Source organism: Alternaria rosae (genome assembly GCF_020736505.1).
Source record: "Alternaria rosae strain MPI-PUGE-AT-0040 chromosome Unknown BKA58scaffold_6, whole genome shotgun sequence".
Taxonomy (NCBI): Eukaryota; Fungi; Ascomycota; class Dothideomycetes; order Pleosporales; family Pleosporaceae; genus Alternaria; species Alternaria rosae.
In genome coordinates this window covers 489,234-506,863 of record NW_025763575.1, presented here as the reverse complement: position 1 = coordinate 506,863, position 17,630 = coordinate 489,234, and the positions used below count along the sequence as shown (strand labels likewise).

Below are 17,630 nucleotides of genomic sequence, written 5' to 3'. Positions count from 1 at the left end.
AGTGAATACATGCTCAAGGGTGGCTCATGCCATGGGTAGATTGGAGTACGCAAGTCGACATCTTATCGAGATCTCAGCTACAATGCATCACGGGGCACTACGTTCCCTCCAACTGCTCTAAGTGAAAGTACCGCGTGAAGCATGATATATGTTTAGGTAATGACAACAGTAGGCTGAACACATACTCCTGGCAAATACATCAATCTATCCTAGCCCTGTGCCGCGTCTTCATCCATGCCTTGTAGCTCCCCTTTCTTCTTCCATCGCCTACAGCCTTCCTCCTCAATCATTTCCATCAGCCTCCGTGGCAGGCCTGCATGCGGGCTCCCATCTCCTAATACCCCCGCGCTGGTGACCATAAACCTCTCCCTAGAGAACCACCACAACGCCCCATCAGCAGTCTCAGTGCCGTCCGGTCGTGGGTAGAAGGGATCGCTCCTCATGAACGCTGCGTACGCCTGCTTTAATTCAGCTTCAACCCAGCTTCATCCATAGATATGTGCCTCACACAGTCAAGTTCCAGAATCCATGTGACGTGTTCCCTGAGATATTGTGATGGGAATGATGGTTGTGTTGATGATAATGAGGTTCGGGGACGTGCGAGTACGAACTCAACATCATTAGCATCGACTTTGGCACCCCAGTGCATTATAGCAATTGCATCCGCCATAGTTTACGCATAGGCGACGTAATCAAGGCCGAGATCTTCCATCTGTTTGATATGTAATGGAACATTTCGGAGGCTGAAGCGCTGGAAGCGCGACGTGTTTGTTGCTTTGCGTTCTCGTCGTCGCCCCAAGTAGGGACGGATAAGACAGCAGTCGTCGTCTTCATTCCCTTTCACGAATCTCGAGAGCAACGTATTACCCGCACAGAACAGATCCACGATCATGTCGCTGATAGATCGAGGTACCTTGGGGATGCGTTCGGATACGAGCGCTCTACACTCTGTGAAGCCGTCAGGGAAGCTGTGGAGATTTGCATCCCACCAGATGTTGTTCGAGTATATCAATGACTGAAATTGTGGTATGGCCAGAGGCATTGAAGGACGATGTTGGTTTGCGCTCCGAATGATTTCCAGATGCATGTTGTAGTCGTTGGTGACAGATCGTCCGGGGCCTCCATCTTCGCGTTTAATAGCATGATTCGTGCCGTCTTCAGCAGTCCAGACGCTGCCGCAGAACCCCTTTCCGATGCATCGGTAAGGATTGTTGGTGTTGGGCATGGTGAAGAAATTAGGCCAGGATTACGGTTGATACCGGACTGATCGCAGTCGTGAGAGTGACTTTGTGATGTAGTTTAGCATTTAGCATTGGAATATATGCGGTCAAGTATTGAATGGCGAGGAATATAGAGCACGTTTGAGTCAGACCAGTACCATGGTTGGGAAAAGTTGCATCCACACACGACCTTGCGTTGTGATACCTACAACGACAACTTCCCCACCAGTTGCACAGCCTGAACAAATGTGTTTCAAACAAATTGCAAATCGACCACAAGGCCGTGGAAATGAGTGTCAGGGTGTGGCGGTGCCGTTGGCGTTGTTGCCTAACGGGACGACCGTGCCGTACAGTAGGTGGCCTAAGCTCGGCATACAATCAGCATATATCAACAGCAGACACCACAGGCTCGTTTGAAGTCTACGTCGACTTTCAAGAAGTCCATCTTACCAGCCTTATATCACGTGTCCTCCAACCAGATCATGGGTCAAGAACAGTCTCAGCCGTCAGCATCGCAGCGACCTCCAGCGCCGCAGCTTAGTGAAGAAGAGCGCGCACAGCTCCAAGCTGAGGTATGGCCTTAGTGTTCGACCATACCTGCAAAGCTAACAAGCCCGAAGATGCGCGCAAAGCAACAAGCGGCCCTTGATAAGCGTCTTAACCAACCAAGAAAGTCGTCGCCAGCAGGCGTTCAAGCGACGAAGAAGCCAACTGCCCTAGAGGAAGCAAGCAGGGAGAACATCGGATGGCGCAACGTCGACGCGCAAGCGGAGTTCAGGAACTGGAACTGATGTGGGAGGGACAAGAAACTTGTGTCGCCTAGCTGTATGAGCCGGAGCGGAATGTGTTATTCAGGAGTTGAAGGCGTTCAGAAGTTCCTCGAACAGGGATGGGGTTTGTCTCTCGGAGTCCGGCGTATGGGAGTCTCCAAGCGATGTTTGACAACGTCATTCTCTTCTCGATTTTGATTCTCTCGCGTCTTGACTCGGCGGTGGAGGGCATAAAGCAGGCGTTTGGTGCTGTGCCTCAGCAAGCTGAAACGAATGCAAGGGGCCAAGGGGACATCCGCGGGGAAACGCATCGACGCCAGTCGCTCGCTAGTGGATTACATAACCGATGAGCTTCCGCCGCCCAGACCAAATCACCTGCATCGTGCATCTCAATCGCACTCATATACCCATCTCGCTGTCGCCACGATGCCGGAACAGCGCGTCGCAAAGCGCAAAACTCACACCAAGTCGCGAAAAGGATGCTTCCAATGCAAGCAGAGACATACTAAAGTAGGTGTTCACCCTCGACCCAGCTTCAGTCTTCTCCAGCCAATCACAGGGTTCTGTGCGATTTTCTCTACCTACCCGGCAAATAGTGCCCAAGTGCTATAAGCATCCGAAGCTATGGCTCTTCTGCTGTGATCCGTGTCGTCGCTTACCATGTCGTACAGTGCAATGAAGCGCGCCCACGTTGTGGGAATTGTGTTCGTCTAGATATCCATTGCCATTTCCCAGCAATACCGGATAGCTACTCGACCTCTCCACAGCACAGTCCAGGCATTTCTTCACCTTTTGTGGACACAAACCATGCTGAGAGTCCCGAATCAAATCCTGCAAGTTCTGAGCTACCACTCGCAGACCTCCGTCTACTGCATCATTGGACAAAGGCGTGCGCCAAGTCCTTGCATCCAAATCCTGCAACTAGAAGTGTCGTCTGGCAGGTGAGGCTCATCCATTCTGAAAAACCATGTGGAATTGTTGAACTGACCGTTTCGCTCTGCAGAACGAGTTCATTGAACTAGGCTTCGACTATCCTTTCCTTCTTCGCGGGTTTCTCGCCCTTTCAGCAGTCCATCAAGCATCCTTGCTTCCGCCCAACGAACGGCAGGGTCTTTTGCTGCAGGCAGATTCTCACATCAGTCGAGCCTTGGACACTTACCGAAAGAACTTGGAGACTCCAAATGTTGAGCTGGCAATTCCAATGTTCATGCTATCGTCGATTCTCTTGACTTACAACTTCGGTTCTGCGCAGCTAGAACGCCCCGAAGATCCCATTCGCGCTCTTCACCACTGCTTCATGTTGTTGCAAGGCATCAAGATTGTGGTGATACCCCACTGGGACCGAATCAAAGACAGCTCGGTCTTTGCTCATATGACAGATATGGCGTCTCCTGAAGCGCTAGATGCATTGGACACGCTCGCAAGGGAGGAGAATCCCCAGGAGATACTTCGATTAAAGGAACTTACGGAACTCCTACTGGACAGTCAGGACAAGGAGGCCTGTGCTACAGCTATCGACGCACTCAACGCAACCTGGCTCCGGTTTCGACACATATCACCCGATCGCGACGAATATTCCCTTCTCTTTCTTTGGCCGGCAAGGTTGGAGACTCATTTCTTCGACCTTCTCGCTGCTCACAACCCCGTGACTTGTATTATTACAACTCATTTTGCAGCAATGCTGGCCCAATGTCGCCCGGTATGGTGGGTGGTAAAGTGGCCCCAATGGCTTCTTGTTGCCTGCGAACAATTGCTGGCAGCGACACCAGATCTCCTAAAGTGGCTTGACTGGCCGCAACAGATCATCCATGCTCAAGCCGGAAGCGCGACGACCACTCCAACAACCTCTTGAGGGTCTGGGTCACACCGAGTTGTATCCATGTCGGTGTCGCAGCCAGTAACTCATCATATCCTATCGTCGTGGAGTGAACCTGACCGGGTGTTCTTGTGCTCTAGTAAACCACCTCTTGGCGCTTGCTAAATTCGTGGATTGTGTTGGCGAGGCGTTTTCGCAACGATCCCTAAATTGGGACCAGATAAACGGCGAAGCTTGCGAAAGGCTGTGTAATCCGCACAATCTCAACGAGGCAATGCAGTTGTTGTTGATACGCCGTATTAGACGGGGTGCCGCACGATTTATCCCCCAAATCATCCCACTAGTGCGGCAGAACCCATACGGTCGATACGAGGCCCGCAAAAAAACGTCTCGGCACGGCAAGCGCTCTTGGCAGCGTATTTCGCAAAGCGTATCTCGTACAGCCTGAACGCGAACGCATCCTTAGCGTGACCGGCTTGACCGAGGAGCGATACGAAATTGTTGTTAAGATGTTCGAGAAGCCCACTTCGAGAATCATTACACCTGCATTCGAGGACGTATTGCTTGCGTTCGTCTTCAACTCCACCCAACATGTCCGACACCGAACCATATCGCCCAGCGCTTGACGACCCAACCGCCTATGTTCTGTACCGATACATCCCAAACCGGATAGCGGCAATCATCTTCGTCATCGCATTCGGTCTTACGACTTTTCTGCACATTTTCCAATTCATCAAGAAAAAGACATGGTACTTCACACCACTAGTGATTGGAGGTCTCTGTAAGACTACATATTCATCTTTCTGCACGATGGTGTTGCTGACAACGTCAACAGTTGAGGTTATAGGTTTTATCGGACGATACCTCTCACACGATGATGTTTGGGCACTTGGTCCCTTCATCATGCAGTCGCTGCTCATCCTACTTGCCCCGGCACTCTTCGCAGCCTCCATCTACATCATACTGGGTCGCATTATCCTGTTGGTCGACGGAGAGCGCTACTCGCTGGTGCGTCAGAAGTGGCTCACGAAGTTGTTCGTCGGAGGAGATGTGTTCAGCTTCATGCTGCAAGCATCAGGTACGTAATCACCACAACGTAGCCTCAGGGTCAATGGCTAACAGTCAGTCTAGGTGGCGGTATCCAGGCAATGGGTACGCTGGACGCATTACATACCGGCGAAAAGATTATCATCGGTGGTCTATTCGTTCAACTGCTCTTCTTCGGCTTTTTCATCGTCGTATCTGGAGTCTTCCACTACCGCCTCTCCAGAGACATTCCCCTAAAGAGGCGCTACAGCCCCTTGTCATTGTTCAAATCTCGACAATCTCATGAGATCGTACAAGCCTGGTCCACCGTATCCAGAGCTAGCATCCACGATCTACCTTGGAAGCGCCACCTGTTCAACCTGTACTTCGCAAGCGCGCTCATCATGATTCGAAGCATCTTCCGTGTCGTGGAGTACCTCGGAGGAAACGCAGGATATTTGCTCAGTCACGAAGTGTACCTATACGTCTTCGATGCACTGCTGATGTTCTTTGTCATGGTCTCGTTCAATTGGGCCCACCCAAGCCAGGTCACGGACGCCTACCAGAAGAGACTTCGAAGCGGTTCGCCTATGGAGCTTCAACATTCTCGCGATATGTCGATGGCTGCGGATGAAGAGCACATGATGGGACACCGGGAGGCTAAGAATGGTGTAAGGACTGGTGGCAGGAGCGATGGCAGGGGGGAATCTCGACGTTCAAGTAGCAGGCATGCTTCTCGGAGTTGAGACAGCAGGGGTGGATCTATTGATTATGACATCAAGAGGAGGACTTCATCCGAATTTCACGACTGGAGGATAAGAAGTAATGACGGCCCTGCAAGAAGTAAGCGACCAGGTGTCCGCCAGTACGTCTCCTACGCTCAGGGACGCGGAATATCGTGGGTTTCCAAAAGGGAAGCTTGAGCGAGATGCATCGGTAGCAAGTGTCGTATGCATAGCAATGACATCATTTCAGTTTGGGAGACAGAACTTCCGGCTTCACTAGGAAGTTACATCCGGTTAGATAGCATCGGTTCGTAACAACAAGCCACCTCGGAGAGATGGGAGGAATATCGTGCAATTTCATCTACATGCTCAATGCGATGTGCCCAATGATTGATTCCACCCCTTCATGTTGGTATTCATTTCCTCATCGTACCCCAGAGAAAGAGCACGGTTCCGCTATTGCTGAACTTCGAGCCCTGAATCAGCTCGCGAATGAGACTCATAGAAGTCCACGACTCCAGTCCGTTATTTTGCTTTCTTCAACACATCTTAATCCTTTTACTCAGGATGATAGTGAAGGCCGACCACCGAACTTCGTGATTACTCATAGCCCATTGGAAAGCGAAATTTCTACCCACGCAATTACAATACAGGGTCCAGAAAAGTTCCGAGAGCTGAAATGCGATTCGTGATGATGCATTTCTGGAGCAGCATGGTGGAGCTCCGAGGTGTGTCCGTCTTCGCGCCTAGAAAAGATGAAATTCTCGGAGCGCGAGAAAAAGTCTTTGTCGCTGAACAAGAAGTAATTGCGCCAGTCTTTGTTTACAAGTGTTGTGGTGGAAGGCCAAGTTGCGAAGCCAAACGGTCAGCCAGTCTCTGTAAATAGATTGCTATCCGTGGGTCCCGACAGTTTGCATGTCGACCGGCGTACTCCTTCAGCTCTCGCAATTCAGTCTGTAGCATGTGTACTTCCGCCTTCAGCATGCGGTTACTTCGCTCTACTACACGGGCTTTCTCAACTAGCGCTTCCTGCTCCATTTTCTGTTTGCTTCGACATTTGCTGGCGGCTTTGCGGTTCTTCTCGAGATATATAGCCCGCGCTGAGCCTGGTTCGGCGTACTCGGACCGACGCCTCTTTGTTGACGGTGTTGCTGTGGTTGTTGGGGATGCCTCTTCCTCCTTAGGATACAGACTGTCACATCGTTTTTTGGCATCGTCGTTGTTGTCGTCTTCGTAAAATTGGGACGCATCGGTGGGATCAAACTGAGTTTGCGACGGAGAGATAGTCGGAGTAGTGATCGCATTTGCTGACTGATTGGAAGGCGTAAATGCTGAACCGCTCTGGGCGACGAAGTAGGTGTTCGCAGTCGGTGCTGCGTTTATGTTGACGATTGCGCCCGAAACAAACGCCTGCGAATTCATGGGTTGAGATATGGATGACGCGAAATCGCCTATATACTGATAACTCCCAGGTCGTAGGACTGATGTACTTGTGGGCGATGTGTGCGTAAAAGATCCATAGCCAGCGGGCGCTGGTGTTTCTTCTGGCTGCCCTTGATTCGGATGGTACACTGGGTACCCTGGCTGCCCTGGCATCATTGGAGAATGCTCGTCCGACATGTAAGAATGATGTTGGTTAGAAGGTATGAGAACTAAGCTCATTGTTAATGATATTTGTTTGTGAGGATATGTAATCTGAGGTAATTCGCTACCACGTTTTGCCAGATTTCGTGCCGATTGTATGTGCAATGGACCTTTTGGGAGATGACACAAAGAGTTGGTGAATACGGAGATATCTGAATAGACTAGAAGTGGTGAAGCTGGACGTGTTGACAGTGTGATGATGCAGGTGGTCTGTTTGTCATGGTAGGTGAAGAATTAAACGTCGATCCATGGTAGGCGCCATTCGCAACCGTGGAAAGCAAGACCACGGCCAACTTATCTTCCAAGCGAGAAAACCCTGGCCGGCGCGCTGAATCGAACGCGTGGTACGGGTACGCAATTGCACAGACTGCTGTAGATTGTCGAAAAGGCCATGACGGCGCGGAAAACATGCCCGGGGAGGATCCACGCGACATGATTGAGTGAGATGCTACGCGGCGGCGTGTACCGCGACCAATTACGAGGCAAGCACATCGCATGCCGATGCACCAAGAGGCGCGTTGGCGCAAGCTGCGCAGCAGCTGTCAAAGCGCTGTGATAGCTAACAATGCTGGTCTGTTGGATGAGGGCAGTCGCGACGAGGCGCGACGGAGGGAACGGCACGCTGATAATGCGGCTGCGGGGGGAAGCCGAGCCATCGGCATGACGTCGGTGAACCTGTTCACGGGTGCTCATTCTCAACCAGCAGCAGTGGTATCCCTCAATCAGGTACGTGTGGGCCTTCCGCGCTAGTCGTCTCGGAGGACCTTCGACGTTGCACGACATGCCGTCGCTAACGCCACTCGCTAACCTCGAAATCACGCTACCGCCGGCCTTCGTCACCCGCAACCCTGTCTGGTATTTTGGCTCAAGCTCGGCTCCAAAAATAGTGGGTAGAAGGTGCTCTGGGACTCCATCTCCTGAATAGCTAAATATCATGAACACACTCGTCCAATCGTTCTTCCGTCCCGGATCTGCTCAATCGCAACCTCATTTCTTTTGCACCTCAAGGCCCCTACCACTATGAGCATTGGCGCCGACTCAGACCCAAGAAAAAGATCCCGTCCTGGACAGAAAGCTTCTCCGCGGGATTGGGTGCCTGCCATATCGGCACTTTAGCTTTCGGCGATGTTCTGATCTCAGGGGGTAGAGTTGTACTCTTCGTTGCCTGTTCGACGTCATTCTCATAGGTGAACCGATCGATGATCTGTACCGACATCCGATGATACTTCTCATAGGCTGTTGGGGGGCTGATAGCAAGCATCATGCCAGTGGAAGAGTAGGCCGCGCCGCACAAGCAGGTTGTCAACTCGCACTGCTGCAGTCTGTCTCCGTCAAATATACAACCATGTCAGCCCTAAAGCCAAGGAATAGGCAAGGCTGGTGAGTAATCCACCTTCTTCCGGGACGGCTCGACAGCCTCAATTTTGGTGATGAAATCCTGGCCCAATCAATATACGCAACTCCGCCGTCCTGAAGCGAGCTTTTCTTCCAAAAACCACCAAGTTTACTTTTTGTAGTGCCGGCCCGTCATCTCGAATCAATAAAGAAGCGATTCAAGTTCCCAACGGGTGTACCAAGCTAGCCCCTCCTCCACATCGCGTCCCGTAGCGCCAACGATATGCGGAGTAAATAGTGATTAGCGAGAGCGACCATTTGTGAGGCTGCAGGCGAAGATGCCGGCGGATCCAGGTATGCCGAACCTGCGAAATGCAGATCACTTAAGTCAACATCGAGTACAGTCTCCCAAAGCATTCACCACGACGTAATAGATATCGTCGTAGTCCTCTCAGGGTTTACCCTGATACCAGAAGCGGCGTTGAGAATGCGGCACACTACCAGCCGAAAGGAAGCCGCTCTCGGCCTGGACGCATCGCCGACACTACACAACTTGGGACAGTGCCAGCAGTGTATACTTCGACCTTGGTTCGTTATTGGTTGCAACTATGTACATCGCCTGTATTGCTTCACGATAGGCACAGGCATCAAAGGCCTCTGCAAGCAATATGTCGCACCGCTTTCTCTACCTGTTCGCATATCGGCTACACGTGCAAGTGGCTCTCAGTCTCTCTTTACAGTATATGTATTTGTGCAATTCTAGTCTACATCAACGCGCGAACTTGCCGACATGCCGCTCGGCCCAAAGAGTAATCATGTATCTAACTTCCCGCTGTCCACACATCACCTGCATGATCTACTTTGCGCTTTGCATCAACGCTTCCGTTGGATCGGATAATGTATCTCGAGCTATCCATTGTTCCCGTCTTATCCCCGTTCCCGTCGCTCAGATCCCTTGTTCTGATGCCCCATCCGAGAAGCGGATCCCGCTTCCGAAGCACGCCTAGATCCAGCCGTGCCAGCCTAGACTAACGGCAGGGTACTGATATTCTGTCCAGTCTTTGATAGTCTTACACTCACGCTAGAAACCCTACGCTTCGAATCGGACTATGGTATCGTATATCGCCTTGATCGCTCCGCTAACCCCAAGTTGTAGTGGATGACCTCAGGATGGAAGCTCATGGAGACTCCGTCGTGCTGTATACGTAGCATGCTTGATTTCTTCTGTCGACGCCCAGTTACCATGACTATCTAAGACTATGTATCCTATCATGTCATATTTTCTCGAGAGACGATCCCGTCGTCGTTGTCGTAAATCGAGCTAAACCGATAAAACACCCGGACTTTACGCTACAAATCATCGGACCCCCGAACTCATAGAATGAATCTCCGATCCGATCTCGGGACCGTCCAGCGAAAGCTACAACCAAACTTCCCATCAGGGCTCAAGATAACCTGCGGTTCAACAGGCGTCATATCTCCAAACGTCTAAGCGACCGTTGCGGGTAAACTTTCCCGGACTCCCTCCCGGTTCGCCAGCGGCCGAGCGACCCACGAATCTCCGCACCTACACCCACCTAAGTACCGCCAAACATGGTAGTTGAACAACCCTGCCGCAGGCGCGTACCTAGGTACTACAAATATACCAGCTTCTACATACGTTCAGAAACCACCAATCTAAAAAGTGCAACATAAAACCGCCAAAATGCGCGTCATCGTCTTTGGTGCATCCGGTGTCCAAGGGCGTCATCAAGTCCACGCCCTCGCCCGATCAGGCCACTCCGTCGTCGCCGTGAGCCGCAACCCGAAACCTGTCCTGGTAGACGGAAAGGACGTCGAGACCTTCGCCGCGGACTTTACCGACCATGATGCCATCGCAAGAGTGCTTCAAGGCGCGGACAGGGTCTTTCTCAACCTCCCGAGTACCTCGTTCAACCAATCCGAGCCCATCATTGCGGCGGCCAAGTATATTGGGGAAGCCGCTAAGAAGGCCAATGTCCCGTTGATTCTGTTCAACACGAGTATGCCGGTGCCGAAGGAATCTCAAGACATCGTAGCCCAGGAAGATCGGAGGGAGATGAGGAGGTTGTTGAGGGAGTCTGTGCCAACTATCAGCATTGAGCCCGTGGTTTATCTTGACAATCTCCTCGAAGGCTGGGCCCTACCTCCCATCCGCGACCGCAACACCGTTGTCTACTGCCACAAGCCCGACCTCCGCGTATCATGGATCTGTCACCACGATGTCGCGCAGATCATGATGGCCGCTATGGAGCATCCTGAGCTTTCTGGCCGCGACATCCCTATCGGCGGTGCTGAAACTGTTGTCCTCTCTCAACTAACCGAGAAGCTATCGAGAGCTTGGGGTAAGCAGCTGAGCTATGAGAACCAGACTGTTGCAGACTTCTGCGATAAGATTGGCAAGGCGATGCAGGGCCGGGGTCTGGACACGGATACGATTGTCAGTCAGATGTTCAAGGCGTATACGTATTACAATGAAGCGGAAGATGAGCCGTTCAACGTTGATATGAAGCCTGTGGTGGAGGAATTGGGAGTCAAGTTGACGCCCATTGAAGAGTGGGCCAAGAGGAGGAGTCCGTGGGATGACAAGGGGTATTATTAAATGTAGAACGCGAAGGGAATGCACGAAGAGTTTAGATGAGTCTTGTAATTCATCACTGACTTTGACGGTGGTTGTATCGTGTGGTAGACGAAAAGCATGATCATCAAGTTCCCAATTGCGAACTCTAACTAAACGCCACAATCGGAACCATCTATTTCTTTGGTATCACCCAATGGGCGCCGCAGGCGTAGCCCCCATCATAGCACTACTCCAATCATCCTGCGGCATCCCATATTTCCCAATCCCCTTCCCCCTCCGTCTTTGCACCTCAAGCGCAACCTCATTTGCCTGCTTCAGCATATCCTCACTACTGCTCTTCCCCGGCACGAAAACCAATCCCAGATCCGGCGCCGGGTTCCCTGTACCTACAAAGTTCCCTTCTGCGTCTTTGGCGTAGTGCGCGTTGTAGTAGGATCGCTTCATTTGGCGGATGATGATGGATTGCCGTACTTCGCCTTGTTTGCGAGAGAAAGGGTTGTAGTTGTGAAGGGAAAAGGCGACGGTCCGGGTGATCATGGGGACAGGGATCGTTTCGTCGGGGTCGCCTTCGGAGAGGGTGGTTAGGGCGCGGGCGACGGCTGTGTAGTCTGGTGGGGAGTCTGATGTTGAAGGGTAGGTTGGTGGGGTGTCGATGGAGGAGGATGCTGGGGCGTAGAAGTCGTTTGTTTTGGCGGTTGTGTCTGCCATGGTTGTGATTATTGTTGTTGTAGGTGGTATAGAGGTCGTGGAGTTGTGTATTGTGTGTTTTCTTGGAGAGATTTAGGCTTATGGGTGTAGGTGCAATGAGTATGTCAGCTATGACTTCACCAAGCAATAGCGTCACACGCCTTTATACATCCTATGCAGTCATCAATACCCCCAATCCATCCCCACGATCTTCTTCACTGCCCCAACTAACCACCTCACACCTCACATGGCTGAGCAACCGAATACGAGATGCTACCTACATAGCCCCCCGCCACAGCCGGCTGTGGCTAGCTTCCAGCTAATTGAGCTCGTGCGAAGCTTGACAACAGACCATTAGGACATGATAAGAATTCCAACCCAGTCAAGAACGCTGGATAAACACCCGAGACATGCAGCAGAGTCACCAAACAGGTAAACCATCCCACTGCTCAGCCTATCGCAGTGCCTCGGTGGCGAGTGCGTCAACGCGGGGTGGCTGAAAGAAGATTAGCGTAAGGACCCTTTTTGCAGATCGAATGATGTCATCTTGGAAAGTTTCGACACGGCTTCCAGGGTTTGTGGCTTTGAGTGCTTGGGTCGAATGGTATGTTGCTTATCTGGCTTTTGAGCGGGCTTGGACTTTTAGCTTGACGTGGAGCGAAGTCATACTCTATGTCGCGCTTGGAAGCTAAACATAGGTGTAGGGCGTTCGATGTCAACATCCAGGGTTATCGCGGCGACGATCAGACAATGCAGACCGAATGAGCGTCATGCTGGAGGGTTGAATCTTTTGCGACCGGTGAGAGTGATTCACGGAGCTGTGTTTCTGGAACGGATGGCTGTTTTTTCCATCGATCGTGGAATCAGCTATAGTTCCACGCATACTGCACCACCGTTCTTGAGAGATGACTTGAGTTCAATCGTAATTCATTTCATATATTCATAGCATCGCTAGTGTTCCGCGATGACATACACACATCTCATTTAACAGTCGATATGCTTTTCCCCATCACACCTGACATGCTCAGTGCACGTATTCCTCCTCATCAACATCCTTCCCGCCCTTCTCGAGCATATGCTCAGGAAGAGGACTAGTGAACGGCTTGCGGCTCTCCCTCACAATAGCCGGAATACTCGTGCCCTCTGTGAACATCATCTCCAGCTCCTCCAGACTGCGACCCATGGTCTCAGGGTACCCGAAGTAAACGACAGGCAGAATGATAGCGGAGATGATGAGGAAGACGAGGTAGTATTGCCAGCCGATGGTTTCGATAGCGACGGGTGTGACCATGTTGACGACGAAGTTCCAGAGCCAGTGGTTCTATTAGGTTTGTTAGTTTGTGTTCTTATACTGGAAGAGATGATGAAACTTACGGCAGTGGAAATACCCGCCATTGGCACACGCAGCCTCGTTGGTGCAACTTCCGTGCAGTACAAAAAGTTCGCTCCGAGGAAACCAATCGGAATGAAGAAGTTGAAGAGGAACACAAAGAGCGCGCTAGCAATCTGTGCGGACTGGTTTGTCTTGGGGAAGCTGGATGCGACGGCTAGAGCCAACATGCAGGATGCCATGCCCGCGCCGCTGAACATGAAGAGCTTGCGGCGCCCGAAGCGGTCGATGGTGAAGAAGGCGACGAAGCAGGAGAGGAACTTCCAGGTTAGCGCGCCGCCAGAGAGGATGCGAGAGGTTTCTGAGTCAAGGCCAAGACCTTGTTGGAAGATAATCTGTTGATCTTCGTTAGAACTGGATTTTATAGCCAGGGGGGCGTGGACTTACGGTTGAGTAGGTGGAAATGAGGTTGCTACCGCACATCTGCTGCAGGAACTGGAGGAAGATGCACAGCGAGAAGCGGTAGAAAAGCTTGTCCTTGCCCATAGTAAAGATATCGCTCATCTTCGCTGCGCTGCGACCAGTCTCCTCAAGCGCAAGTTCGATGCCGCTGATCTCAGCTGTGATCTCGGGGTCGTGCAAATCCAAGCCCTTGAAGCTAGACAGACTGAGACGAGCCTCCTCCACGCGCCCCTTGTTGACCAGCCAGCGAGGTGATTCAGGGATGCTGAACACAGCGGCCATAGGGATGAGAGAGATAACGGTGGGAATGGCAAGGGGAATACGCCATTGCAGAGGCAGGTTGTCCTGTTCGAAGAATCCAAGGTTGATCCATGCTTCGAGGAGGTAGCCGAGAGAAATAAAGCAGCCGTCGAGCACAACGTGCTTACCACGATTGGCAGACGATGAGCATTCGGATTGCCAAACCGGGACGGTAGCGCTGAGAGCTCCGACTCCCCATCCCAGGATGAAGCGACCGACGACGAATTGCGCAAGCTGGAAGCTAGTGCATTGTAGGATCTCGCCGACGAGAGTCAGGAATGCGGCACCGAAGATGAGCTTTCGTCGTCCGAGGATGTCGCCAATCCATGAGCAAGACAGAGCGCCGAAGAGAGCACCGATGGTGAAAGTAGCGACAACGGCACCTTGCTTGGTCGAGTTGCTGCTCTTCTCTGCGCCGGTAGCATCAATAGTGTCAATCTCCGGGAAGTGGTCGTTCCAGTCACGGAGAGACAACAGTCCACCCACACCAGACTGGTTGTATCCGAACAGCACAAAGGCTGGCAGAACGACGAGCAACAGCTGTGCCGTCTGGAGAGTCTTTCCGCTGAGTCCCATGGTGAAGATTGACGAAGGGAGGAAGATTCAGAAGGGAGAAGAGGGGACTACAGAAGGAGACGGGATGGACAGCAGCTCAGTACTTGTACTCCAGAAGCGCACCCCACAATATCCTGCAATGTGGGCACACTACCATGGAGACAAACTCCAGTCAGTGCATTATTGAGCGGCCTTAGTGCTCCGCCTTTTGGGGTTAACCACCCTGACCCGGAGATACAAAGATAGTCAGCGAGCGACCTGCACCGGATGCCTCGAATTAGCACCGACCCCATACGCCGCAACACTAGCAGGTAACCCTCCACAAAACGGCCTCGATTTTCTTGACCGGTCTGCAGTCCGTGCTTGCGGGAATTGACTCGCAGCATGACCACAAAGCAGGACGCGTCTGCGTCCGCGGCCATAGTTCGGCGTCGCTCGCCTCAAAGCGAGCGGCTGGGGAGGAAAAATCCTTACGCCCTTGCCGCAGCGCTATCGTGACGGTTGAGGCTTCATGTGGGCCGAATTTGTACTGAGGCTCTGCGGCAGGATTTAAGCTTTTCCAAGAAGACGTTAGGTGCTTAAAAACCTTGATTCGCGGGCGTTATGGTTGGTCGGCGCGGCGGCCTCGGTAGTTATTTTATCCCCACCATCGCCGTGCGCGCTCCGTAAGGTCGGAAGATGGCAGCTCGGGCGAGAGACGCAAGGTGTTCAACGTGCGCTGGGTGGTGCGCCGGCCCAGATTTGATGATGAAACGACAGGTGGTAAACCAGGGAATCTGCCTGATTGCTCCACACCGTGGGGTCGGCTAGAAGAGAGCAAGAAACCGCCGGTTAGTTTGAAAGTATGTACCTGCGCATGCGGCGAGATAAGACTTTGCGCGAGACGATAGTGTAGCTTGTTATTGCTTGGCCAGACCTCAGTCGATGTCTGACCTGCTGATAGCTTTGCATGAATGCTCAAACTCTAGTACTGCTTGGTGCTCTTGCTAACTCTCATAAGCTGTGAAAGCCCGTCAACAGCTTCGGCTCTCTGCGTCTCCGTTTCGGTGTCCGCACTCAAGCTCGTTCCTTCAGGCCCCGCCCCACTTCGTCCCTCCGACAGTTCCGAGTCAGCGTCTGGGGTTTTACCAGCCTCCGACCTGCCATGTCGGTCTTTGACAGTATCGGCTGTCTGCTCGGGTGTCGCTCGTCCGATCTCCGCCAGATTGGTCGGTATGATGCCATACTCAAAGCGATCGATGACAGCTCGCTCCACTACGATTCGCGGTTCCTCTACACTATCTTTGTAATCTTTCAATAGCGCGACTGCCCTCTCGTCGCCCTTCAGGACACACCTGTGGATCAACGTCTCCCACGTCTTCCTCCTAGGCTTCAAGGGGCCCTTTCTACCAGCTGTCGCACCCGTTGACCTCATCTCCTCATAGTATAGCAGAGCATCTTCCAGATCGCCTGATTCTAGACACACCAGGATCAGACGATCATACGTAATGCGGTCAGGTTTGAGACCCAGCTTGACCATCTCGTTCGCAAAGAACATGGCAAGCTCTTTGCGAGCGGACCTATGGCAGCCTTGGAACAGGATATTGAATGTTTCTGTGTTGGGACCAGCATGAGATACCGTGTGCAGGGCTTTGTAAACCTCTATGCCTTCTTCCAGGCGCTTGTTTGCGATGCTGGCTTTGATGCATGCGTTGACGGCAGCGGTGGGAACTTTACGGCCGGAAGTCTCAAAGTCTTGCAGATATCTGAAGGCTTGCATCGGTCTGCTATCATCGTCATGACTTTTTGCGGATAGATACCAGTAGAGAGGATCACAGGTCCCAGAGTTGACCTTCAAGTTGGAATCAACCATGATGAGGATGACAGAGAGAGCTGCTTGAAGATCGTTGGCGTTGAGGTACGCAGATATGAGCAGTTCATAGTGTTGCGAGGTGAACGTCGTACCCCGTTCGGTCAGCACGCGAAAGACATCGGTAGCGAGCTGGATGTCTCCGTGTCGTGAGGCGAGAGTGAGTACGTGCATGCAAGCACCAGTGCCAGGCTTCAGGTAGCCCGGCTGAACTTGCGCTGTCCATACAAGGCTCGTCTCTGCGAACTTCACGGTGTTAGCAACTTGGCTTAGAATGTGCATGACGCAGGTCCCACTTACAAGCTGCTTGTGCGCCGCGGCATCTAGCAACGCTCCCCAGAGAGCGATACTGAGCTGGACGGTACCTGTTCCACTACTCTTGCTGCGCACGCCCTCCTTAAGACTGAGCACGTAGAATGCTTCCTCGACTTCGCCAAACTCCAGCAACATCCATATAGCCTTGTCAAACAGCCAGCTCCCCACGCGTGCTTTGTTCCTGACCATCTCCTCCAGTAATTCGAGCGCGTGTTCAAAATGTCGCTCGCGGAGCAGTCCGGCTACGATGAAGTTGCGCGCACGGTCGGAAGGCATGAACCATCGCGACTTCATGTATTCGAGGATGTCGGTGCGGAGGAGGTAGTCCGGGTGCACTGCAAGCACCTCAAGCACGCATTCACAGCCCCGCGCATCCAACAAGATTCTTGGCTTTCCGGTCAGAGATGCATCGGTCTCGTCCCAGAAGCCCATCTCTTCCAGCACCTTGCGGACCTTCCCTGCCGTGCCATTGACAGAGTCGACGAAGCTGTGTAATACGGCCGTGTACATCTCCCGGTTCGGCAGCTCCCCTCGGTCTTTGATCAACACCCTGCAAATTTTCATGACTTCTTCGAAGTTGCCCTTGGCGCCCTCGGCCCGCACATGTTCGTATAGGATGTAGGTCGGGAGCTGCGCGAGTGGAGGCCTATCTCGTGAAGTGTGCGAAGGGAGAGCGCGAGGCTTTTCTGCAAAAGAGCGGAAGCCGTTCAGGGCAGCTCCGGGCTGCGAGAAGAAAGTGTCGTTTGCTGCGGAGGGTGCGCTGGAGCCGTTGTAGGTACGCAGTTGACGGCCGCAGTGCGTTGTGGCATCTTTTTGCGGTGCATTGCGCTGTGGCAGCCTGGCTCCTCCTCTTGCAATGGAAGGTATCGTTCCAGCATTAGACGAAAATCCCGGACACAGGCATCGCCACAGGCCGTCGTTCACGAAAGGGCGGGGTGGCATTGGCGTGGGTGATGTGCATTGCCAAAGTTTCAATGCGCGCAGCGTAACATGTTGC

At 52.5% G+C, this 17,630-nt stretch overlaps 10 protein-coding genes across 10 annotated transcripts; 4 read left to right on the top strand and 6 right to left on the bottom strand.

Moving 5' to 3' along the window:
* Positions 1–167: 167 nt before the first annotated feature.
* Positions 168–558, bottom strand: BKA58DRAFT_188502 (uncharacterized protein). The gene has a single exon (XM_046165558.1). It carries the CDS (start codon positions 441–443, stop codon positions 210–212), a length of 234 nt encoding a protein of 77 aa, XP_046024006.1. The 5' UTR covers positions 444–558; the 3' UTR covers positions 168–209.
* On the bottom strand, positions 375–1,367 carry BKA58DRAFT_188493 (uncharacterized protein). The gene is made up of 2 exons (XM_046165557.1): positions 509–1,367; positions 375–458 (listed from the first exon to the last, which is right to left on the bottom strand). Exon 1 carries the CDS (start codon positions 1,223–1,225, stop codon positions 674–676), a length of 552 nt encoding a protein of 183 aa, XP_046024005.1. The 5' UTR covers positions 1,226–1,367; the 3' UTR covers positions 375–458; positions 509–673.
* A 97-nt stretch (positions 1,368–1,464) lies between these two features.
* BKA58DRAFT_188504 (uncharacterized protein) lies at positions 1,465–2,137 on the top strand. Its single transcript, XM_046165559.1, has 2 exons — positions 1,465–1,792; positions 1,841–2,137. Exons 1-2 carry the CDS (start codon positions 1,703–1,705, stop codon positions 2,009–2,011), a joined length of 261 nt encoding a protein of 86 aa, XP_046024004.1. The 5' UTR covers positions 1,465–1,702; the 3' UTR covers positions 2,012–2,137.
* A 279-nt stretch (positions 2,138–2,416) lies between these two features.
* BKA58DRAFT_317748 (uncharacterized protein) lies at positions 2,417–3,842 on the top strand (the record flags this gene model as incomplete). The annotated part of the gene is made up of 3 exons (XM_046167641.1): positions 2,417–2,500; positions 2,662–2,931; positions 2,994–3,842. 3 exons carry the CDS (start codon positions 2,417–2,419, stop codon positions 3,840–3,842), a joined length of 1,203 nt encoding a protein of 400 aa, XP_046024003.1.
* A 428-nt stretch (positions 3,843–4,270) lies between these two features.
* BKA58DRAFT_188522 (RTA1 like protein-domain-containing protein) lies at positions 4,271–5,735 on the top strand. Its single transcript, XM_046165560.1, has 3 exons — positions 4,271–4,587; positions 4,642–4,884; positions 4,938–5,735. The coding sequence occupies exons 1-3, from the start codon at positions 4,398–4,400 to the stop codon at positions 5,576–5,578; spliced, it is 1,074 nt and encodes a 357-aa protein (XP_046024002.1). The 5' UTR covers positions 4,271–4,397; the 3' UTR covers positions 5,579–5,735.
* Positions 5,736–6,379: 644 nt separating this feature from the next.
* On the bottom strand, positions 6,380–7,153 carry BKA58DRAFT_440562 (uncharacterized protein; the record flags this gene model as incomplete). Its single annotated transcript, XM_046173759.1, has 1 exon — positions 6,380–7,153. The coding sequence occupies one exon, from the start codon at positions 7,151–7,153 to the stop codon at positions 6,380–6,382; it is 774 nt and encodes a 257-aa protein (XP_046024001.1).
* Positions 7,154–10,108: 2,955 nt separating this feature from the next.
* Positions 10,109–11,239, top strand: BKA58DRAFT_188383 (uncharacterized protein). The gene has a single exon (XM_046165554.1). It carries the CDS (start codon positions 10,242–10,244, stop codon positions 11,154–11,156), a length of 915 nt encoding a protein of 304 aa, XP_046024000.1. The 5' UTR covers positions 10,109–10,241; the 3' UTR covers positions 11,157–11,239.
* BKA58DRAFT_188354 (uncharacterized protein) lies at positions 11,239–12,188 on the bottom strand. Its single transcript, XM_046165553.1, has one exon. The coding sequence runs from the start codon at positions 11,841–11,843 to the stop codon at positions 11,322–11,324; it is 522 nt and encodes a 173-aa protein (XP_046023999.1). The 5' UTR covers positions 11,844–12,188; the 3' UTR covers positions 11,239–11,321.
* Positions 12,189–12,846: 658 nt separating this feature from the next.
* On the bottom strand, positions 12,847–14,490 carry BKA58DRAFT_440559 (general substrate transporter; the record flags this gene model as incomplete). Its single annotated transcript, XM_046173758.1, has 3 exons — positions 12,847–13,143; positions 13,197–13,547; positions 13,600–14,490. The coding sequence occupies 3 exons, from the start codon at positions 14,488–14,490 to the stop codon at positions 12,847–12,849; spliced, it is 1,539 nt and encodes a 512-aa protein (XP_046023998.1).
* Positions 14,491–14,961: 471 nt separating this feature from the next.
* On the bottom strand, positions 14,962–17,616 carry BKA58DRAFT_188330 (uncharacterized protein). The gene is made up of 2 exons (XM_046165552.1): positions 16,619–17,616; positions 14,962–16,564 (listed from the first exon to the last, which is right to left on the bottom strand). The coding sequence occupies exons 1-2, from the start codon at positions 17,573–17,575 to the stop codon at positions 15,434–15,436; spliced, it is 2,088 nt and encodes a 695-aa protein (XP_046023997.1). The 5' UTR covers positions 17,576–17,616; the 3' UTR covers positions 14,962–15,433.
* Positions 17,617–17,630: the final 14 nt, after the last annotated feature.

Bases quoted from the DNA above. Each gene is read 5' to 3' on its own strand.
- BKA58DRAFT_188493 (XM_046165557.1), bottom strand. From the start codon at position 1,225: ATGCCCAACACCAACAATCCTTACCGATGCATCGGAAAGGGGTTCTGC.
- BKA58DRAFT_188383 (XM_046165554.1), top strand. From the start codon at position 10,242: ATGCGCGTCATCGTCTTTGGTGCATCCGGTGTCCAAGGGCGTCATCAA.
- BKA58DRAFT_188504 (XM_046165559.1), top strand. From the start codon at position 1,703: ATGGGTCAAGAACAGTCTCAGCCGTCAGCATCGCAGCGACCTCCAGCG. The intron at 1,793-1,840 runs GTATGGCCTTAG...ACAAGCCCGAAG, and splicing joins GCGCACAGCTCCAAGCTGAG to ATGCGCGCAAAGCAACAAGC.
- BKA58DRAFT_188522 (XM_046165560.1), top strand. From the start codon at position 4,398: ATGTCCGACACCGAACCATATCGCCCAGCGCTTGACGACCCAACCGCC. The intron at 4,588-4,641 runs GTAAGACTACAT...CAACGTCAACAG, and splicing joins ACTAGTGATTGGAGGTCTCT to TTGAGGTTATAGGTTTTATC. The intron at 4,885-4,937 runs GTACGTAATCAC...CAGTCAGTCTAG, and splicing joins CTTCATGCTGCAAGCATCAG to GTGGCGGTATCCAGGCAATG.
- BKA58DRAFT_188330 (XM_046165552.1), bottom strand. From the start codon at position 17,575: ATGCCACCCCGCCCTTTCGTGAACGACGGCCTGTGGCGATGCCTGTGT. The intron at 16,565-16,618 runs GTAAGTGGGACC...AACACCGTGAAG, and splicing joins CCGCGGCGCACAAGCAGCTT to TTCGCAGAGACGAGCCTTGT.
- BKA58DRAFT_188354 (XM_046165553.1), bottom strand. From the start codon at position 11,843: ATGGCAGACACAACCGCCAAAACAAACGACTTCTACGCCCCAGCATCC.
- BKA58DRAFT_188502 (XM_046165558.1), bottom strand. From the start codon at position 443: ATGAGGAGCGATCCCTTCTACCCACGACCGGACGGCACTGAGACTGCT.